Raw genomic sequence first — 21,682 nt, forward strand, 5'->3', positions numbered from 1 at the left:
ACTTTTCGTTTCTCAGAAACGATGGCCACCGTCAGCGCGACATCTCCGCCTCTGCTCTGCTGCAAAAACCGCATCGCCGGTTTTTCAAACAAACCCTCCCTCAGCTCTCGACCCAAGACCCAATTTTGCACGCAAAAGCCGTTGTCTGGGGCATTGGACTCCCAAACGCGGCCTTCACAACCGTCCGCAACCCACGAAAGGAACTCCAAATTGAAGCCGCACATGTGCCGCGCGGGTCGCCCGAAATACACCACCCCCGTCCAGCAGGAGAACGACGGCTCAGAACGGCTGCTTCAGATTGCCGTATGGCTTGCTGAGGGAGTCTACATTTTGTGGCCTTTTCTCCTTCCTTACGCTCCTCTGCGTAAATTAATGTACTTTGAGTAATTCTTATATATATGTAGTAATACGCACACACACACGTACATACATACATACATTTATATATATATATAAATAATTATAATTAGCTGCTCAAAGATGTTGCCTTGTTGGGAGTTCAGGGAGACCCAGTGTGGGCAATTAGTTCAGATACAGTGAACTCTCTTGTTTCTCTCTGAATTCCTTCTTCATTTTGCCTTTTATCTACTCCGGTATGCTGAATCAATCTGGTATTCATTTTCTGAGTTCAATTTCCATGTTGCCCCGTCACGGTGGCGATATCACAAGTTAACAAGGCACTAGAGTGCGGAACATAAAAACAGGTGACAGTGCATGATTGGCTCGAGATACCAGTACGGTGGAATCCCAGCTCATATTAGTCATATCTAGTAGTGGTAAACTTTAATTAATTTTTTTTTTTATGATATCTGCAATTAACTTGTTGGAAGAGTAGTTGGTGTTGGTTTGATTGATGCCCCGGTTCTGCACCCGGTCAGAATTTGTCATATCAAGTGAATTTGGTTTTTACTACCAAGTTTTACTATTTAAGCATCTTTTCTGACATGGACATTGGACAATTTGTTTTTTAGATGTCTGAAGGATTATTCAACTTTGTGATTGGGTGGACATTCATGTTTTGCTCCTCTGCTGTTCACGGATCGAAAGAGGGACAGATACAAGTGGTTTCTCGACGCCTTATGGGGTTTTCAGATGTTTCTCACTATTAATATGCTTTTGTCCAAAACTTATTGTTGTCGATATGTGAGCATTAATCTATGAATTTTGATAATTGGGAGGGCGGATTCAAATGCAGGACCTCTTTCGCGATTGAGAAACAGATATCACTAGGTCAAGAGCTAGTTGTTATCGGTCTATGATTTTATATATGCTTTGTAATGGGCATGTTTTCGGAGACCAGTTACGTTTTCCATCAATTTGATCAATGTTGTTGTGCATGTGATATGAACAGCTTTTCTAATACCTTACATGGCTACCCGGCTGAATGAGGCTGAGTCAGACTACACTCCAAGCAAGGGCTCACAGCTCGGGTCTGTGATGACCAATGGTGCTCCCATCGTTGGACTTGCTGGCGGAGCAATATGTCTGATATCTGCATTGTGGGCACTTTTTGGCCGAATGGACGGAAACTTTGGGAGCATTTCAGAAAGATGGGAGTTCTTGATCGGTTACCTAGGATCGGAGAGGCTGGCTTATGCATTCATTTGGGATATCTGTTCTTACGCCGTCTTCCAGCCCTGGTTAATAGGTGAAGAATATTGTCTTTTAATGATTTATATTTCACTGCCCAATGCTGCAATGGCAGCATGGTTTATATATAGTTTACATATACACGCATGAAAGAAAAACAACAATAAAGGTCGCAGCTGCCATGTGCTTGTCCAGGTTGTTGCCATGTGATTGTCCAGGTTGTACAGATGCTTCAGCAGCTAGTGGGATTATTAGTGGACCACTGCCATGGGATTATTCCTTCTGTATTCCTTCTGTTGTGCAGGTTGTACAGATTCCTTCTGTTGTCCAGGTTGTACAGCAGCTTTAGCTTCATCATCCCCCCGCAAGCTCATGAGCGGACGACGAACGAGCTTGGACTTTAAGAAATGAAAACGATCAGCAGATAAGCCCTTGGTGAATATGTCTGCAGTCTGAAAAGTAGTAGACACATGATAGACATTTAATGACTTTGCCACTACAAGCTCACGCACAAAATGATAATCCACAGCAACATGTTTTGTTCGAGCATGGAACACGGGATTAGATGCCAATGCAATGGAGCTTGTGTTATCACACCAAATTAAAGGAGTCGAAATACGGATGCAAAGCTCCTGCAGCAGTTGTTGGATCCAAACAAGTTCAGTTGCCGTGATGGCCAACTGCCGATATTCGGATTCGGTACTTGAACGAGCAACTGTGCGTTGCTTTTTGGAGCTCCAAGATATTAAATTTGGACCAAAATATATGCAAAAACCACCAGTGGAGCGTCTAGTGTCTGGATCCCCGGCATAGTCCGAGTCAGAAAATCCGACCAAATCAGTACCACCGCGACTAAACTGAAGCCCGTCCTCAGGTGTGCCTTTTAAGTAACGAAGGATGCGTTTTACTGCAATCCAATGAACTGAGGTGGGCTGGTGCATATGCTGACATACCTGATTTACTGCATACGTGATGTCAGGTCTGGTGATGGTTAAGTATTGCAGAGCGCCGACCACACTGCGGTAGCTGGTAGGATTAGGCAAGGGAACACCATCAAGAGAATGAAGTGGAGAGCTAGATTGAGCTGGAGTAGCACAAGGCTTGGCGTCCAACATATCTACACGCTGCAACAAATCGAGAACATATTTTGTCTGCTTTAGATGTAACCCATCAGCTCCACGAGTTGCTTCAAGACCCAAGAAAAAATGGAGGGGTCCCAAATCTTTCGTAGAAAAACTCTGACCAAGTGCATGGATAAGGGAGTCAACATGAGAGCATTGATTGCCTGTGATAAGGATGTCGTCAACATAGATTAGAAGAATCAAATATACGCCATGATCATTAAAAATGAAGAGAGAATGATCTGCTTGTGATGCCACAAAACCCAAATCAAGAAGATATTCAGAAAAGCGATGAAACCATGCTCTTGGGGCTTGTTTCAAGCCATATAAGGACTTGCGTAAACGACAAACATGATGAGGATACTCGGGGTCTTCAAAACCACGTGGTTGTTTCATGAAAACTTCTTCAGAGAGATTCCCGTGCAAAAACGCATTTTGGACATCAAGTTGGCGTATAGGCCAATTATAAGAAACTGCAAGGGCAAGAACCAGTCGAATGGTGACATGCTTAACCACCGGACTAAACGTCTCCGTGTAATCAACACCCATCGTTTGATGAAATCCATTGGCAACAAGACGAGCTTTATATCGCTCCACTGTACCGTCAGATTTCCGCTTTGTGCGATAGACCCACTTGCAAGGAAGAACATGAGTAGCAGTTGAAGAAGGTACCAACTCCCATGTACCAGCATCTTTCAAGGCCTTAAACTCCAATGTCATTGCATCACGCCAATGAGATAATTGATTTGCCTCGCGAAACGAGGTTGGTTCAGAATCAGGAGCTTGTAATGATGTCAATAAAGCATATTTGGGGTTTGGTTTTCGAATGCCAGATTTAGACCGAGTGAGCATGGGATGGTGAGCAGAAGCGGAGGAAGGTGGAGGAGCCTCATTAATGGAAATCAAACTGTCAGAGCTATCAGGAGCAGGTTGAGAATGAGGTGGCGAGGAAAGTGAAGGTGTAGACAATGGTGAACTTGAGGAAGGTTGCAAGGGGAAGAGAGGTGCTGCACTAGAAGAGGATGTTAGAGTATGAGGAATAGAAATATGAGATGATGAAGGTACCTGAGGGAGAGGTGGTAAGGGAGAATGAGTGATAACCACGGGAGAGTAAGCTTCTGACGGCAAGACTGAGGAGAATTGTGTAGGGTTGTCGAATGGAAAAGTTTCCTCATCAAAAACCACATGACGTGACAAATAAACTCGTCCATTTGACATATCATAACAGCGATAGCCCTGATGATGAAGTGAGTAACCAATGAAAACACATTTTTTTGAACGAAATTCCAATTTATTTTTATTATAAGGGCGTAAATAGGGAAAGCAAGCACAACCGAAAACACGAAGACATAAATAAGAGGGCTTGCGACTATACAATTTTTCATAAGGCGAAATATAATTCAATTGGCGTGCTGGAAGACGGTTAATTAAATAAACTGAGGTGTTGAAAGCATCCACCCAAAAAGAAGAAGACATTTTAGCAGTGGCAAGTAAAGTAAGACCCATGTCAACAATATGGCGTTGTTTCCGTTCAGCAGCACCATTTTGTTCAGGAGTATGAGGGCATGTTATCCGGTGCTCAATACCATTATTAATTAAAAATTGTTGAAATTCCTTACTCATAAATTCACCCCCGCCATCAGTTTGGAAAGATTTTATCTTATAAACAGTATGGATAGATAGAAGATTTTCAACAAGCAATTTAAATTTTTGAAAATGAGAAAAAGCTTCATGTTTAAATCTCATAGGAAATATCCAAGTATAACGAGAGTAATCATCAAGAAATATTATAAAATACTTGGAACCCTTAACAGAGACAATTGGTGAAGTCCAAACATCACAATGAATCAATTGAAGAGGACAAACTGAAACTGATGGAGACAAAGCAAATGGTAGTTTAGTGCTTTTGCCCAATGGGCAAGTAGGGCAAAAACTAGGGAACTTAGAATCCTTAATAGGAATAGAGGACATAATTTTTTTTAAAATTGCAGGAGATGGATGACCGAAACGCTGATGCCACATAAATGAAGAGGTTCGTTGTCCAAATAATGCCACGTTCTTGAAAGGAAATTTCGACAAACCCACACGAAACGGATACAATCCATTCTCACTCTTGCCGTGGAAAAGCGTCTTCCCCGTGGATAGATCCTTCACAAAGAAATCAGTAGGAGTGAAAATGAAGTAGCAATGATTATCACAACAAAAGCGATGAACGCTCAGTAGATTAGCAGAAGCAGAAGGACAATGCAACACAGAATTTAAAGGAAATTGAGACACGAAACCGGAACCAATATGCTTTATAGACAAACCTGCACCATTACCAACCGCGACTTGGTCTTGGCCAATATATTCTGTGGAGAGGCTCAAATTAGCTAGATCATTGGTGATGTGTGACGATGCGCCACTGTCGGTATACCATGTAGGGGATCGTGCATTAACCACAGGAGAGGCAGCCATCATAGCATGAGATTGTGGATAGCGGCCTTCGGAAAAAGGCGACTTGAAACAATTTGCGGTAGAATGACGATGATCACCACAATAGTTACAAATATTAGAAGAAGAGGGAGCATCCGCAACATGGTGGGGAAGATAGGAAGAGCGACGAAGACCAGCATTGGGTGTAGGAAGAAGTCCTCGATTCTGAAACGAGCCACGACCGGATCCACCATGAAACAAACCACTGTTTGAACCACCACGACGGCCAACAAAAGGATTACTAGCACCGCGACCTTGAAAAAAGCCACGACCTTGAAAACCACCACGACGGAATGAGGATGTACGACCATTTCCTCGGTGAAGTGTGGTTCCACGACCAGGATTGGGAGTGGAGCCAGAAGGGGCAAAGAGAGCTGTAGTGGTGTGATCAGGACTGAAAGTAGGGCTATAGTCGTCCATACGGCTTTCAGCGCTTAAGAGCAAAGCAACCATATCGTCAAGACTCATAGGATTTTCTCTTGCTTGAATCGAAGTAACTATACTTTCGAAAGCAGGACCAACACCATTCAAAATCAGCTCCATAAGATCATCGTCATCAATAGGTTTTCCCGCAAGAGCCAATTGATCAGCAAAGTTTGTTAATTTATCAACATAGTCTGTGATGGACATGTTACCTCTTTTAGTGGACTGCATCTGGTGCTTAAGTTGAAGAACACGGGTGCGAGATTGAGAAGCAAAACGTGTTTTCAGAGTATCCCAAGCAGCTCGGGATGTGTCACAGGTGGCGACGATGGAAAGCACATTGGGTGTCAAAGTTGAGTTAATCCAACTCAACAATTGTTGGTCCTGTCGCTGCCAAGTTACGTACTCGGAGTTGAGAGCAGTAGTATTCTCAAGAAACTTGGGTGGACATGTTTTTGTACCATCAACATAGGCAACAAGATCATTACTTTTAAGTAAGGGATTAAACTGGGCAAGCCACAACATATAATTGGTTCGATCAAGTTTGATGGAAACCAGATAGGAAATATTAGGAAGGGAGCTGGTAAGAAGAGAAGAAGAAGCAGCCATGGAAGCGGAAGAAAATTTGAGAAGAAGAGAAGGCAGAAAAAAAAATACAGTTGCGAGCTTGATGGGTTAGAGGAAGGAGGAAACAGATGCAGGAGGTTTTGTCGTTAGACAAAAGGCTCTGGATACCATGAAGAATATTGTCTTTTAATGATTTATATTTCACTGCCCAATGCTGCAATGGCAGCATGGTTTATATATAGTTTACATATACACGCATGAAAGAAAAACAACAATAAAGGTCGCAGCTGCCATGTGCTTGTCCAGGTTGTTGCCATGTGATTGTCCAGGTTGTACAGATGCTTCAGCAGCTAGTGGGATTATTAGTGGACCACTGCCATGGGATTATTCCTTCTGTATTCCTTCTGTTGTGCAGGTTGTACAGATTCCTTCTGTTGTCCAGGTTGTACAGCAGCTTTAGCTTCATCAATAGGTGACAATCTTCAAGATGTTGAGAGCAGCAAGATTGGTATCGTAAATTATCTTAGATTTGTACCAGTTGTTGGCTAAGTTGCTTACCTTGTTTGTCTGAATCTTGACGAGGAACTGTAGCTTTAACAGCAAGTAAATATCTGATTGTAATAACTGTATCAAAGACAAAACATTGTACTGCAATATGAACATGAAGCTTCCTTTATTCTTCCCAAAGACAACAACACAAAGACAAGGGCGTGAAGTTTCCCCCCATTGGGTAAAGCCACAGGACCAATAATTATTAAAAAGGGCTTTTGCGCACGTTTTTTTCTTCCTTCTACACCAGTATTTATGTTTCATTTGTATTTTCTTTTTATTGGAGGCTCATATGTTAAAGTGACCCAGATAAAATAAAGGGTGGTGCTATTTATAAACTCATTTTTATCTCTCAATCTTAATTTCCGGCCTTCGAATCGGAAGAATTGAAAAATATCAATAGATAAAAATCAACAAGGGTGTGTGAGAGGTAAAAAAAAGTTTGAATAACAATACCCAACATAAATTGTATTAAAGAGTATGAAAATAGTAATACAATTAGCACTACGACTTCATTTTTATTTTGCTATAAAAAAAGGGGACATGTATCTCGTTTTACTATAGCTAAAATGTAAAACGAGATACGTATACCTGGAGGGACAACGACTACAGACAGTCTATGTAATGTTAGCAGAAACTGCATATGTAGACAAGACAAGGAAGAACGAACATCAAATCTATGGCACATGAGATTGGGTCATGTTAGCGATCACAAGCTAAATGTAATGATGAAGAAGTCAATGCTTAAAGGGCTATCTCAGCTTGATGTAAGAACATATACAGTTTGTGTAGGATGCCAGTATGGTAAAGCACATGAACTACCATATGAGGAGTCGAAGTTTAAAGCAAAAGATCCGTTATGTACTCTAATTTGTTTACTTATTTTGTCTCTCCAACACTTGTATTAGAGTTATGTACTCTAATTTTTCTTAACATTTTTAACTTTTTCTCTCTTCCATGCGTATGCACGTGAAAGTGACCAGAGGACTGCAATTAAGTACGGATCTATTTTCAACCAGAAAGAGATGCATATTGCTTTTTGGGTAAGTCCAAAGACGTGCATTCTTCTCTATTACTGAGAGAAGTGCCGCAGCAGGTTAAAAGGAAGAGAGACTCACTTGGGCTAATTCGTCTGCGAACAGCATGGAAAAGCCACTTCTGGGCAGCTTCAAAGAAGCTGAGTACGAAAATGCAGAAAGCAGATGCATGCGTTTCAATTCGATGGGTAAAAAGATGATGAATTCTTGGAAAGATTTACTACATTTTGCTACAAAAGCATGGCAAATGGGCCGTTCTGATCCCAGGAAAATCATCTTTGCAATAAAAATGGGACTGGCTTTGTCCACAGTTTCTTTGCTAATATTTTGGAAAAAATCATATCACGACGTTAGTCAGTACTCAATCTGGGCTATCCTCACTGTAATTGTGATGTTCGAATTCAGCATCGGTACGCTTTGTTTGATTTCAGAACGTAAAGTATCAATTTAGGTCTGTTCGATAACCATTGTTTCAGTTTTCAGTTTTCCGTTTTCATGCAGGTGGGACTTTCATCAAAGGATTTAACCGCGGTTTCGGAACCTTGTTTGCCGGAATGCTTGCATTCTGCTTTTCCGAGTTATCATTGCTGGCTGCAAAACTGGAGGAAGTTGTGATTGTCATAAGCATATTTATCATTGGTTCGTATAAGTACTAATTGCAAATTAAAATCATAGTTAAATTCAACCTTTTTTCTAACTCTGCTTCTTCTCGACACCCTTTAGGATTTTTTGCGTCTTACTTGAAGCTGTGCCCAACAATGAAGCCCTACGAGTACGGGTTTCGAGTTTTCGTGTTGACATACTGCATCCTAATGGTTGCTGGGAACAGAACAAGGGAGTACAATGTGGCAGTTGTGACTCGACTGGTTCTTATTGCAGTGGGAGCTGCTGTTTGTTTAGCTGTTAACATATGCATATATCCGATATGGTCGGGAGAGGATCTGCATAACTTGGTAGTGAAGAATTTCAAGGGAGTTGCTACTTCATTAGAAGGTACAATTACAATGTGCGAATTTTTTCTTTACTTTCTAGTCAGCTTTCTGCTCTATTAATCTGCTCGACTTTATTGCTTAGGCTGCGTTAACGGGTACCTAAAATGTGTCGAATATGAGAGGATCTCCTCACGAATTCTTACATACCAAGCTGCAGATGATCCACTGTACAAGGGCTATCGATCCGTGGTCGAATCTACAAGCCAAGAAGAAACTCTGGTATGATTTACTCCAAGAAGAAGCACTCATACAACCCGGAAGTTCTTGGGAGTTTTGATTTCCATTTGACTTGTTTTTTTATGAGTGCAGTTGGGATTTGCAGTCTGGGAACCACCTCATGGGCGTTACCGAATGTTCAATTATCCTTGGACAAATTTTGTGAAATTAAGTGGTGCATTGAGGCATTGTGCGTTTATGGTCATGGCTCTACTCTACATGGATGCATTCTTTCCGAAATACAGGTAACCGTGCGTGACAAGAAAGAAATCGATTACATTACAAATTGTGATTCGGACGTATTACTTGTACAGTTTCCTTCCCACAGACACTGTTGGTTAATAATTTTGTACTACATGTAGGCACCAGCAGAAAAAAGGCAGGTTTCTCGTGATGAACTCCAGCGGGTTGGAGCTGAAGCTGCCAAAGTTTTGCTGGAACTCGCCAAGAAAGTGGAGAAGATGGAAACATTAGCCCCTGGAGACATGCTCAAAGACGTGCATCAGGCAGCAGAGGAACTGCAGAAGAAGATAGACCAGAGATCATATCTTCTGGTCAATTCAGAGAGTTGGGAAATCGGAAGACGGCCTAACGAACCACAAAATGCTTCATCAGAGGACATGCTTGGGGACCAAGCATCTTGGCCCTTGCCCCTTTCATTCGGTGGCGGCAGTGGCATTATCAAGGAATGTAACTGTGGAACATATGAAAGCGCGAGCGTCTTGTCCCTGGCTACATTTGCTTCGCTACTGATTGAGTTTGTTGCCCGGCTTCAAAATGTGGTTGACACATTCCAAGAGCTCGGCGAGAAAGCAGACTTTCAGGCGTTTGTTCCGGATACACTGCCTGCAAAGAAATTCGGGTATAAAAGCGTAACGAATGAAACAGGATTTGCTAACAAAAGCAATTGCAGGGAGGGTGAGGTGTAGGTTAAGATTATGATAGGTCCAGCGTTCGAATCCCTCCACTAAAAGATGTGCCGAAATTGCTCTGCTAGTCTGTAACACCCACGAAAATTTCAAGCTACTGGAAATCTTGTGGGAATTAGTTCCGTTTGAACTCTAAACCTGAGAAGAAATTTAAAAAGGGGACGTTTCGATTGCTCGTTACACTGTTGATGGCGCACGGACGAAAAAATGAGTCGATTATCGACTTAATAATGTCATGAGAGGGTGTGGACAACAATTCCTTACATTTCAAACCATCCAGAGTTTGATCAGATGATACATGTCCAACACTCATCTATGAGCCTATCTATCACAAATCACAACTCAAAATTATATCTAAGAATGCTTGCGCTTGGATTTCTTTTTCGATGGTTCTCCAGACTCCGCAAGATATGCTTCTGGATTTACGTTCTCAGCCATTTTTTGTATTCCATACTCTTTTGCCTTTTTCTGCAAAACAACCAGCAAAAAGGAGGTAAGGTAAAACGAAACCAACAAGACAACCATGTTTCTAGAGACTAGAGAGCGATCAAAATGTAAGCTTCTAGCATGCCTTATTTCTATCATTATAGTTTACCTTCAGAGATGTGGCCACGGCAGCCAGATCTTTGCTACCATCATCAGATTTGGTATCCTGAACTACAGGCTCCTGAATCAGGAAAAACGGAAAATTAACAACAGCTCGTAGGAAGATGTATAAGTAACTTAAAGAATCAAAGCACCCTAACACCAAACAAAACAGAAAACATCTATGTACTACCTTTGGAGGAATGAAAGCAGCTTCTCTTTTTCGCTTATTTTCCGCAGTTTTTTCAGACTGTTTCTCCTGCTTCTCTTGCCACTTCTTTGCTGATTTCACTTTGTCGTTCAAAAAGTATTCCCCAGTTTCCAATTGTATGTCAATCTGAGAAAGCAACAGAAAAATGAAAATTTATATGACAACTAAAATGCAAGTTGATATAAAATAACTTCCAAAAATTTATTTTTACTTGGAAAAGGAAGAACATTGGGAACTAAAAACAAGGGATATTTAAACGGATAGAATCAGACATCAATCAAGAACTAAAATGGTATAAAAAAAGTGGGGAAGAAAGAAGGCAAACGTGTTCAGTAACATCTAAAAGTTAAGCATCTACAATTAACTACGACAGAGATCACTGACATTTTAATAATTTTAGGTAGAGAAGGTACTTTATCTATAGACATAACAGCTACCAAAAGTAGCTACTTTTGTTATGCGTATTCAGGAGAACAGCAACCTTATTATGCCTCATTCACAAGGAATCCTTGCAGGAAGATGGACCATACAAGAGTCTGGTAGCAAATTACTCACCTTGCTAGGTTGCTGAGGAGGCGGGAATGGTGTATATGGTCTCTTCTCTTTACTCTTGACCTTGTTTTGATTAATATTTTTCCTGGGGAGAGAAAGAGAGAGAATAGTTCAAAACTGAAATAATAGCGCCCAAGACACCTACAAAACATAGGCAGGTAATAACAGTTGTCAGCATGCAGAGAGTTAAAGAAAAAAGAAGTAGAAGTCATACTTCTTGAACTTTGGAAGAAATCTATCCCAGTTCTCATTTGCTAGCGCCGGATCCTTTTCAAGTTCTTTCCTCACCATGAGAGTCTGCTTACCAGGAAGGAAGAGATAAAAAGTTAAGCACAGAGGATTCATTCACAGACCTTCAGGTCTAACTTTGTAAGGTGAGAGACAATCTTGATGAAATCACATAGTACAACTACAATCACCTTGATATGAAATATGGGATGCATTGCATTCGTCATGCAGTCTTCCACAATCCTCCTGACTTGCTTCAATGCTTTAAATGAACCCATTACAGAAACGGTGTTTCCCTATTCATTTACAAGCGAATTAAAATTCTTTTGCCATAGTTTCACTTCAAATAAAAATGTACAATATAGCAATCACAATCACAAGGAATAGCACACTTACTTGGACCAGAATATAACAGCCTGTAAGTATTTCAAGTGCCTGTGTTCAAAGTATATTGTGAAAGATTAGAGAAACAGAATAAGATATAAGGATATACCTAATGAAATGTGAAATCACATATACTTGAATTATAAAACATGATATCTGGTTTACTCCATGCACCTTCAAAGTAGACGAATTGGGGCCAATCAGGCGGTCCCGCCGTTTTACAAATCGTTCCTGCACTCAATAAGAGATTGGAATGCTTAATGTAAATTATTCTTGGAAATCGTCCAACTGAAACAGTTCAACAGTTGGTATTATTACAAATGTCAACAGTCAGTACTTATTTCTTCTAGCCAATCCCTACCGTTCCTCCATTGCTAAGGGTAGCTCTTGGGTCCAACTCACACGGAGTAGGCAGTTGAACCCAAAGGCTAGGTAGGAGTTTGAGGAGGGCTACCACGGTACCACCTATCTTGTACCCAGTTCTAAGACCAAAGGAAAGGGGAAATTGATTCAACAATCACTCGAAAATATTTGGATTGTCAACGCCACAGTACTCAGCAATTTAAAATTATCAAAATACGCTGCTTTTGCAGAATGAGAGTTACCAACCACTTGTTCTTAGCACAATAGGCAAAATTAAGTCCTAATATATTGTACTAGAGGTAGTTTAAAAATAAACCTAAAATAATTTTACCCTTCAAATGTGAATTTTAGTAAAATAACATTCCTCTTGCGGATCAATTGTTTATAAACCAGTAAACTTATCCTTGTATTCCTGTTTCACTAAACCTAAGAAACTCAAACCTAAAGCATCAAACAAATGCTCATATCATCTTAGTGCTGACACAAAAAGGTCCTGCATCAAAACTACATAGAAGGCTTCTGAAAAGAAGAAAAAAAAAATTGATGGGAAGTTAATAGCTTGGATCTGTTCATAAGAAAACTGACAATCCACTACTAAAAGTAAAAGAAAGAAATTTGAAGCAACACACCTTACTTCTCACGAAGCTGCTAATCTTGATGATGTCACATTGCATTTCATCATTCAGTATTTTTATTGCCTGAAACAAAGGTTGAGCACTTGAATCAGAAAATTCACAAAAAAATTGCCCAACCCAAAACTCAATTCCATGAATGAGACTATATATAGTGGGGTTTGTAAGTAATGAGAAATAGTATCATATAATTATATATTACAGGTTTATAAAATTGATCCTGAGCTCTTCACTAGGATTCAAATAATCTGACGTAAAACTAAAAGTATATCATTTCTATTGATTCTGAAAAAGAATATTATAGCATCGAAAGAGAAAAGGAATTAGATCGAAAGAACAAACAGAAATACCTTAAAAACTACTTCAAACTGTTTGAAGCCATAGGAAAGCCGATTCAAACATAAGAAGATAATAACAAGAACCTGACATTTGTACCTGAGGAGCAGGAACACTTCTTGACAAAAGTTTGATCAGATCCCTAGCTTTGACAACAATATATGGGTCTTTAGTCTTCCTGGTTGTTGAGACTGTCATGGAACCCTCAACCTACCCACATTACGAAAGCAACAGTTAAGCTACATAAACCAAATCAAACAGAATTTTTCATAAGCCACCCATCGGTCACGAATAAATTTCATGAAGGTCAACCAACCAAATTAACAAATACAAGAGTTTGCACAAACAAAAGTTAGTGCAACATACCAGATTCAGTTCGCACGTAATGCCATACTCTTTCAAAGCAGATTTCACCACTGGCCAGCATTCTTGCAAGTACTTTTCTGCACAACAGAGTGCAAAGTCTCGTGAGTGAGAAAATACAATAGCATAATTTCCTATAATGCTCACTGAAAAACAAGATCCCGACTGTGCAACAGCCATATTTCAAACTAGGTTTTATCCTTTTGCCTCACCTGAGTTCCCAAATTCACTTTTCACACAAATTTCAAATACATTTTCTTAGCAGCCAAACAACAATAGTAACCAAATTTAGCATCATAAAATGCTTACCGGCACAAAACAGCATAAAGAGAATTAGGTCAATAAAACAGATTCTAACCCAATAGTTTTTACTTTACCCAAAATCTCAAACACTTATTTCATGACTAAAACTTTTGAAATTTTCTTTTCTTTTCTTTTCCCACACTTTCTCGGCAGCCAAACAGATAAAAAATAAAGAGTAACAACAAGAAGAAGAAGAAGAGAGGAGGCACCTCTGTATTGAGGGAACAGCGTAGAGAAGGAGGTGACTTCGAGCATGCCGCCTTCGTTCCAAGAAGGGTCGAACTTCTCAATCGTCCAGCGGTCAATGTTAGGGTCGTCGTCCCAAGGCTTCGGTTTACGGTGCTTGTCCTTGCGCCTCTGCGGCTCCTGAACGCCAGCGTTTTCGCTGGTCTCCATCGTCGCTCTGTTGTTTTTGCTTCGGCGTTTGAAACCCTAGACGTACAGGGAGAGGGAGAGAGAGAGAGAGAGAGAGAGAGAGAGAGAGAGAGAGGAGTGTTGAAAGATTCAAAAATCCATGGGTTTGGGTCGGCCCGTTTATCTAGCTATTCAAGTAGCGAGGGAAAAAATGGGCGTTGTTTTGCTGGGAAACCAAAACAAAAGAAAAATAAAAGCGCCATGGATATTTTGTTTACAAGTTTTTTTAATATCTTAATTATTTGAGCTACAATATATTTGTCTGTAAAATATTTTTTTCTAGAAGAAATATGGAAATTGCTAATTTTTATTAGTATTCTTCAATTAAAACAAAAATTATTATTAATGCTTTGCACTCCTAATTCTTTTGGGTACAGGTACATGTTCTTTATTCCATCACAATTTAGCAGTATTTTTATTTATTTGTAAGTAAGAGGTTTTATATTCGACTCAATAACGGAAACAATTAAATATTTATTTGATAGAAGTATCAAAATAAAGAAGTATGTGTATACAAACTATATTTCATTCTCTCTAACCTTTCCGGGCCCAAAAATAGTGAATAACCGTTGCCACCAATTATCCCCTTTTGAAAAGAAGACTAATTATTATACTTTACAACAAGTGTTTTTGTTCGTGTTGTATCTATAAAAGAATGTGTCGTGTTGTGTTATTTTTACGTCTTATGAAATTATACTAAATTTATTTTTTGATCAACAAAATATACTCAACTTAAACTATCAGTCAATGTCATATTCAACATTTATCCACAAATTTATGCATTGTATATCACTTGTTTTTACCTATGTTTCTTAGTAATTTTTTTGTTGGGACTTTTAGATCGAGGTTCAAAAACATAATGTATTTTTAGAAGTGAGTCTATTTATCTAGTTATATCTTTTTATATCTTTTAGACTCATTTTGTATTTTCTAAATATATTAAAAATCAATTAAAATATTCTAATATTATGCATTTTCCAATTCCAAATAAATTAATTAATATCTTATAACAAAAAACTAATATACTAACATAAATCTATTTGCAAACATTCTACCAATAAATCTATCTGCAAACATTCTACCCTAACTCAAGTAATAAATATATGAATGTATATTATACATATACATGAGATATAAAACCTAACTAAAAGGTAGAAAAAAAACATAATATGTGACATCCCACATCGGGAGCGATCCTTAAATGTATATTCACATCCCTACCTAGCACGAGGCCTTTTGGGAGCTCACTGGCTTCAGGTTTCGTAGGAACTCCGAAGTTAAGCGAGAAGAAGGCTAGAGCAATCCCATGATGGGTGACCCACTGGGAAGTTGCTCGTGAGTTCCCAAAAACAAAACCGTGAGGGAATGGTAAGCCCAAAGCGGACAATATCGTGCTACGGTGGTGGAGCGGGCCGGGGAAGTGATCCGCCCCGGGCCGGGATGTGACATAATATACAATATCGTGCTACGGTGGTGGAGCGGGCCGGGGAAGTGATCCGCCCCGGGCCGGGATGTGACATAATATACCAACAAGCAAGACACATTAATATGTGACATGTTGATTATAAAAAAAAATTTGTCATGTAGGTGGATAATATAATTAACATGTGATATAAGTTGATTATAAAAAATAAAAATAAAATCTATAAATGGGGTTTAAAGTAGGAGTAAGAACACGAAATAACAAAAAAATAAATAGAAAGAAATAATCAAAAAGATAATTAGAAAGAAATTTGATTGTTATAATAAATCTTATCATTGAAGAGATAAATATTGATAATTAAATAATTAAAATTAAGGAATTGGCATTACTATAATAAATTGGACTATTCCTACTATTGGCTCAAAAAATTGAACTTGTATCAAGGGTTTTTATTTTTATTTTTTGTTCAAATCTTTCGTTTTCAATCTAACATCAAAATATAGAACAGTGTCAATAATATCACATACAAGATAAACTCTTAGAACAATTAATAGATTATTTCCAATATTTTTTTCTTCTCTTCCCTTATCTCTCACTTTTCTCTTTGTCTCTCTCTTTCTCTAAAAAATTAATACAAAATGCTGATGTTGTTTGATCGTGATCATTCAAATATAACTTCAAAAAAATGAAGAAAATTTTGAATGGAAGAGAATATTCTTCCCACGTGAAGTCTCCTCATGGTCGCGCCAGCCCCAAAAATAAAATGTCAATGGTTTAGGCCCACTGGGTCGCAACACGTGGAGATAAGCATCAACCTGGAGTCCTGGACCAATAATGCCTTACTTCCTTCTTGAGTTAAAATACCTTTCTCACCCCTGTGTATGGCTCTCATTTTCGATTAGCTTTTTTTCCTATGTTAATAATTTTGTTATAAGGTTGTAAAGTTAAACTAAATTTGCAAGTGACAAAGTATTAAGTTCGATTTTTTTTATAGATGAAGAATTGATACAAAATTATTATAACTAACTCATTGTGTGGTTTAACTCTAGAATTTAGTTGTTATATTAAAAAAAGTCGATTAACATTTCATTCAAAAAACTTTTAGGTATTAATTTCCCTTATTGTGGTGCTTCCTACTGGGTGCCCAATGTAGTAATTGAACCTTCTAAACACAATATTCTCTTGTTAATTAAGCAAAAGGGACTAACATTGTTAACAAAATAGACAGAACCACCAAATTGATCCAATTTGAAATACAAAAATTAGGTCGCCTTTCATAACCATTCTATTTTTAGTAATTCAATTTAAAATACAAAAACTAGGTAAAATATGCGGGAGAAATGAGTAATGAAGCGTGATGGAACAAAAAGAAAAGGTGAGGAGATGAGACTCGGAATAAAAAACTAAAAACAAAAATCCAATAACAATTCACTTTCGTGATTTTGTTATTCATATAGTCCATCTCATTTTTTGTCTTGAATATTTTTCTTCTATTTATAGTAAAAGACAATAAAAATTAAGATCATAAACTTTTTCATTTATTCAAACGTACTATAATCTAGTGATGAAAGTATTAGATTTGATTTTCGTAAATTGCAAGTTTAAATATATGATTTATTTAAAAAGAAATATTATTCAGAACAAACTAAGGGACAAAGTGGTCTTTAAACATTTTTGTTTTCTTTCTATTGTTTGTTGATTGAGCTGATGAATAACAAAAAACCTCGTCTCCTCTACCAGTCCACAGTTTAATCCGTTTTCCATGATTTTCTTGTTTCTCCACGTCTCTCTGCACGTCATGCCACCGTCCATTCAACTCAACCACCTTCCAAGCTCAAACTATTCAACTGTCCAAACCAGCAAACGACGCCGTACCCTGTATAAATCCCAATGCCTTTATATGCATAATGATCATTACATTTACATCCCCTGTCATGGTTTTGCCTAATGTCTCTTGTACGCTGTTCCGCTCGCCATTTCTTCTTCCTTATCTGAAATTCTGAGCTTTTTTTTTCTCGACTTTTCAAATCCTTCTTCTCCGACGAAAAATGGCGGCCAAAATCGGGTCCTTCCGCCACAGCTTCGCCGAGAGAAGCAAGGAACGGCTGCTGTCGCGAAAAGGGTACTCCGACTTGGGCTTCAACAGCTGCGAGACAGGCGACGAGCACGTCAAATGCGGCTGCTTCCGAAGAATCTCCGATGGGTTCAACAACTTCTGCAACAATTTCCAGGGCACTTTCATCAAGTTATATCAAATGGGTCATTCGGATCCTCGAAAAGCCATCTTTGCTATCAAGATGGGGTTGTCGTTGGCGCTCGTGTCGCTGCTAATATTTTTCAAAGTGCCGCTCAAAGATGTCAGCCAGTATTCTATCTGGGCAATTCTCACTGTCGTCGTCGTCTTTGAATTCAGCGTAGGTATTACTTCAAAGATCACCCCTTCTTTTGTTTTTGCGTTTTGGTGGAGTTCTGTTCTAGTTTGTGTGATTAATGTGGAGAATGTCGTTTTGATGCTAAAGGTGCAACCTTGAACAAGGGTTTTAATCGTGCTTTGGGGACGTTATCAGCGGGCGGGCTTTCTCTTGGGATTGCAGAGTTATCTGTATTGACAGGAGATCTGCAGGAAGTTATAATTGTAATTAGTGTGTTTATAGCAGGTAATCTAGTTCAAAACCCTTGATAATTTGATCATTAATCTGTATCAGTTGAGAAAGTTTGATACTTTGTTTATGATACATCATTTATCTCCTGAATTTTGAATGTTGGGTTTTGTGGTAATTAGGATTTTGTGCTAGTTATGCCAAGCTTTATCCGTCAATGAAGCCATATGAATACGGATTTCGGGTATTCTTGTTGACATATTGTATCGTCTTGGTGTCTGGAACATCATTATTCTTTCAGACAGCAATTTATCGATTGCTGCTTATTGCAGTCGGTGCCGCCACTTGTTTGCTTGTAAATATATTTATATACCCTATCTGGTCAGGGGAAGATCTCCATAAGCTGGTGGTAAAAAATTTCAGGGGTGTTGCTTCTTCTTTGGAAGGTTGGTTCGTTTACGACATAATGTTGTGTCCATCTTTGTTCACATTGAATTGCAGCATTGATTTTGATGGTTGATCTTTTGTTCTGTTATAGGTGTTGTTAATCAGTATCTGCAATGTGTTGAATACGAGAGAATTCCTTCAAAAATTCTCACATACCAAGCTTCTGATGACCCGTTGTATAGTGGCTATAGATCAGCTGTACAATCTTCAAGCGAAGAGGAAACTCTGGTGTGCTGATATAACAATTCCACTTCTTGTCCTCTGAATTTGAACTGAGAAACGCAGGAACTTTTAATTCAACTAAATCAAATTGATATTGTTTTTGCAGTTAGGCTTTGCTGTATGGGAGCCACCCCATGGCCCATATAAGTCATTCAATTATCCCTGGGTACACTATGTCAAAGTTGGCGGTTCACTGAGGCATTGTGCATTCATGGTCATGGCGATGCACGGATGCATACTTTCAGAAATCCAGGTAAATATATATTTTTCCTCTTCTCTGTGACTTTGCAGAATGTACATAGCAGAAGAAAAAGGAACAGTAGGTAGCAGCATTAAATTCAGAATATCCATTTATAGAGCCTAGGAGAAGGATCTCGCAGTTCATGCTGTTGGTTGAAGATAAAAATGAGCTTATGAGTATTGTACCTTAAATTCTAACCCCGTAGTTCGGTTTTACTTGAAACACATTTTGTACTATTAATTTAGGCTTATGTTCAATCTCCAAGATATCTAGCATCAGCAGCATGCAGAAGTGCTGATGAGAAATTTTCACTGTTACCTGAAAATAACTTGAAGAAGGGATTTGACAGTTTTTGTTTTGGCTTTGCTTAGAAGAATACCCTTGCATCCCATTTCCCTGCTGTCGAAGATAAGAAATTTTCCGAACCATGCAACATGTCAAACCCTGTTGTTGATTAAGAACACAGATTTCTTCTTAATCCTGTGTTTTTAATTTCCTGATTGGTTTATTATGAATTTAGTTTTCAGTTTCATCATCAGGTTTTGTGAATGTGTTTCTGTAGGCACCAGCCGAAAAGAGACAGGTTTTTGCCGTGGAGCTCCAGAGAGTTGGTGTCGAATGTGCTAAAATATTACGTGAGCTAGGAAGCAAAGTAGAAAAGATGGAAAAATTAAGTCCCAAAGACATACTTTTCGATGTGCATGAAGCAGCAGAAGAGTTGCAGATGAAAATAGACAAATATTCATACCTTCTTGTCAATTCAGAGAGCTGGGGACCTGCAGTACGTCCCAAGGAATACGAAGATCATGTGCATTTTGTCGATAAAGACAACGAAAATAAACAGGTGGTGATCGATTCTCTCAGTGAATATTGGGATTCTCAGAATCCAAGCACGACTGCTGATCCTTCCAATCAACAATGGATATCTACAGAAAGTCTTTTAAAACAACCAATATCATGGCCACGCCTCTCATTCAACGCACACGCTGTGCAACAGGAACCTGAAGAATCAAAAGTTTACGAGAGCGCCAGCTCCTTATCTTTGGCAACATTTGCATCGCTTCTGATTGAGTTTGTGGCTCGGCTTCAAAATCTGGTGGATGAATTCAAAGAGCTGAGTGAGAAGGCAAATTTTAAGGATCCTGCTGAAGCCAAGGAGGAGGTTGTCGGGTTCTGGACCAAACTATTTCAGAGTTTGCGGTTGAAGAACTAGAGAGTGGTTTTCTAAGGTTGGTACATAATTTTTATTTTGATCCAAGGATTTGGAGGTAATCACTACTCACAAATTGATTTCTGTGTGGGTAACTGATTACCTTTACAGATTGTATTGAAAACTGGTGTAGAAAGGCAGTGTGAGGTTTTCTGTGTGTTGAACTCTTCCATACATTTTGATACGAACCCAACTGGGAAATCCCCGTTTTGAGAAAAGTCCGGTTGATCACAGAAAATCGTATGAGACCAAATGATGGAGAAGAAAGTAAATTGGAAGAGAAAACTCCGGTGAAGCAGGAAACTGCAAATGCGTAAAATCGTATCCCAACAGATGCACCAGTGTATCATTTGTTTATATTTGGCCAAGGTTGGATCTCGTTTGTTATAAATTGTTACCAGTTCATGTGTTTGTTCTCTCTGGCACATTTTCTCGATTTTTCGAATCTTTAGTACGTACCGTTACCAATGAAATTTTTTGTTGTTACGCCCGTTATATATTTAAGGAAGCTGAGGATAACTATAAAAACTAATACAAAACTTTATTTTAATTCTTGGGAAAGATGATTTTTAGATTAAAACCATGAGTAAGATCAAAATCTAATTTTAGTCCCTTGATACATTAATAACCTTATTTATTATTTATTATTTTTATTTTTTTAATTATTTCTCTTTTTCTTCCTAATTTTTAATGTATTAATTTTATTTCATTATAATTTTCATTTTTATTTCATTTATCGTAATATATTCTGTTGTAAACATTTAGATAGACTAATTTTTATAATACAATATATTTCGATGTAATTTGTCTTCTTATTTTGGGTACATTAAATTCATTATAATACATTTTGGTGCATACATTTAAATACACACATTTCGATACAAAAATTTAGGTACATTAATTCAATATAATATATTTCGGTACTAACATTTCGACGCATATATTTCGGCACACACATTTAGGTACATTAATTCAATATAATACATTTCGGTGCATGTATTTCAGTACATATATTTAGGTATTAACATTTAAATACATTAGTTCAATATAATACATTTCGGTACTAATATTTAAGTACATTAATTGAGTAAGTTTGAAGAATGTTAAATAAAATTAATAAATAAAAAAAACTCTTTTTTGGTAAAAAAATAAATTAAAATTTGTATGTTAATAAATTTAAATATTTAATGGGAGACATTAAATAAAATGCACATAAATTATTTGCAATTAAGGACATATCAAGGGATTATAATCAATATGTAATCTAAC

General features: G+C 38.3%; 2 protein-coding genes and 2 pseudogenes across 4 annotated transcripts; 3 read left to right on the forward strand and 1 right to left on the reverse strand.

Annotated features, from left to right (window-relative positions):
- The first annotated feature begins 21 nt into the window (after window positions 1–21).
- LOC137731284 (uncharacterized) lies at window positions 22–6,767 on the forward strand (annotated as a pseudogene).
- A 1,101-nt stretch (window positions 6,768–7,868) lies between these two features.
- On the forward strand, window positions 7,869–10,167 carry LOC137731159 (aluminum-activated malate transporter 4-like; annotated as a pseudogene).
- Window positions 10,089–14,376, reverse strand: LOC137731160 (KRR1 small subunit processome component homolog). The gene is made up of 12 exons (XM_068470269.1): window positions 14,066–14,376; window positions 13,557–13,633; window positions 13,290–13,400; window positions 12,852–12,920; window positions 12,034–12,090; window positions 11,872–11,910; window positions 11,667–11,771; window positions 11,462–11,544; window positions 11,251–11,332; window positions 10,678–10,821; window positions 10,495–10,566; window positions 10,089–10,367 (listed from the first exon to the last, which is right to left on the reverse strand). The coding sequence occupies exons 1-12, from the start codon at window positions 14,250–14,252 to the stop codon at window positions 10,254–10,256; spliced, it is 1,140 nt and encodes a 379-aa protein (XP_068326370.1). The 5' UTR covers window positions 14,253–14,376; the 3' UTR covers window positions 10,089–10,253.
- A 3,082-nt stretch (window positions 14,377–17,458) lies between these two features.
- Window positions 17,459–20,816, forward strand: LOC137731019 (aluminum-activated malate transporter 4-like). 3 transcript variants are annotated; one of them, XM_068470059.1, is made up of 7 exons: window positions 17,687–18,111; window positions 18,213–18,350; window positions 18,476–18,739; window positions 18,832–18,968; window positions 19,069–19,215; window positions 19,766–20,432; window positions 20,525–20,816. In XM_068470059.1, the coding sequence occupies exons 1-6, from the start codon at window positions 17,742–17,744 to the stop codon at window positions 20,414–20,416; spliced, it is 1,707 nt and encodes a 568-aa protein (XP_068326160.1). In that variant the 5' UTR covers window positions 17,687–17,741; the 3' UTR covers window positions 20,417–20,432; window positions 20,525–20,816. The 3 variants fall into 3 exon arrangements, with proteins under 3 accessions (XP_068326161.1, XP_068326160.1, XP_068326159.1); XM_068470060.1 differs by having other exon boundaries at window positions 17,459–18,111; window positions 18,626–18,739; window positions 19,766–20,816; XM_068470058.1 differs by having other exon boundaries at window positions 17,688–18,111; window positions 19,766–20,816.
- The last annotated feature ends 866 nt before the right edge of the window (window positions 20,817–21,682 follow it).

The sequence above is a fragment of the Pyrus communis genome, chromosome 4, assembly GCF_963583255.1.
Source record: "Pyrus communis chromosome 4, drPyrComm1.1, whole genome shotgun sequence".
Lineage (NCBI taxonomy): Eukaryota > Viridiplantae > Streptophyta > Magnoliopsida > Rosales > Rosaceae > Pyrus > Pyrus communis.

Bases quoted from the DNA above. Each gene is read 5' to 3' on its own strand.
- LOC137731160 (XM_068470269.1), bottom strand. From the start codon at position 14,252: ATGGAGACCAGCGAAAACGCTGGCGTTCAGGAGCCGCAGAGGCGCAAG. The intron at 10,822-11,250 runs GTGAGTAATTTG...TTGCTTTCTCAG, and splicing joins CTCCTCAGCAACCTAGCAAG to ATTGACATACAATTGGAAAC. The intron at 10,567-10,677 runs GTAGTACATAGA...TTCCTGATTCAG, and splicing joins CTGCTTTCATTCCTCCAAAG to GAGCCTGTAGTTCAGGATAC.
- LOC137731019 (XM_068470059.1), top strand. From the start codon at position 17,742: ATGGCGGCCAAAATCGGGTCCTTCCGCCACAGCTTCGCCGAGAGAAGC. The intron at 18,351-18,475 runs GTAATCTAGTTC...TGTGGTAATTAG, and splicing joins AATTAGTGTGTTTATAGCAG to GATTTTGTGCTAGTTATGCC. The intron at 19,216-19,765 runs GTAAATATATAT...GTGTTTCTGTAG, and splicing joins GCATACTTTCAGAAATCCAG to GCACCAGCCGAAAAGAGACA.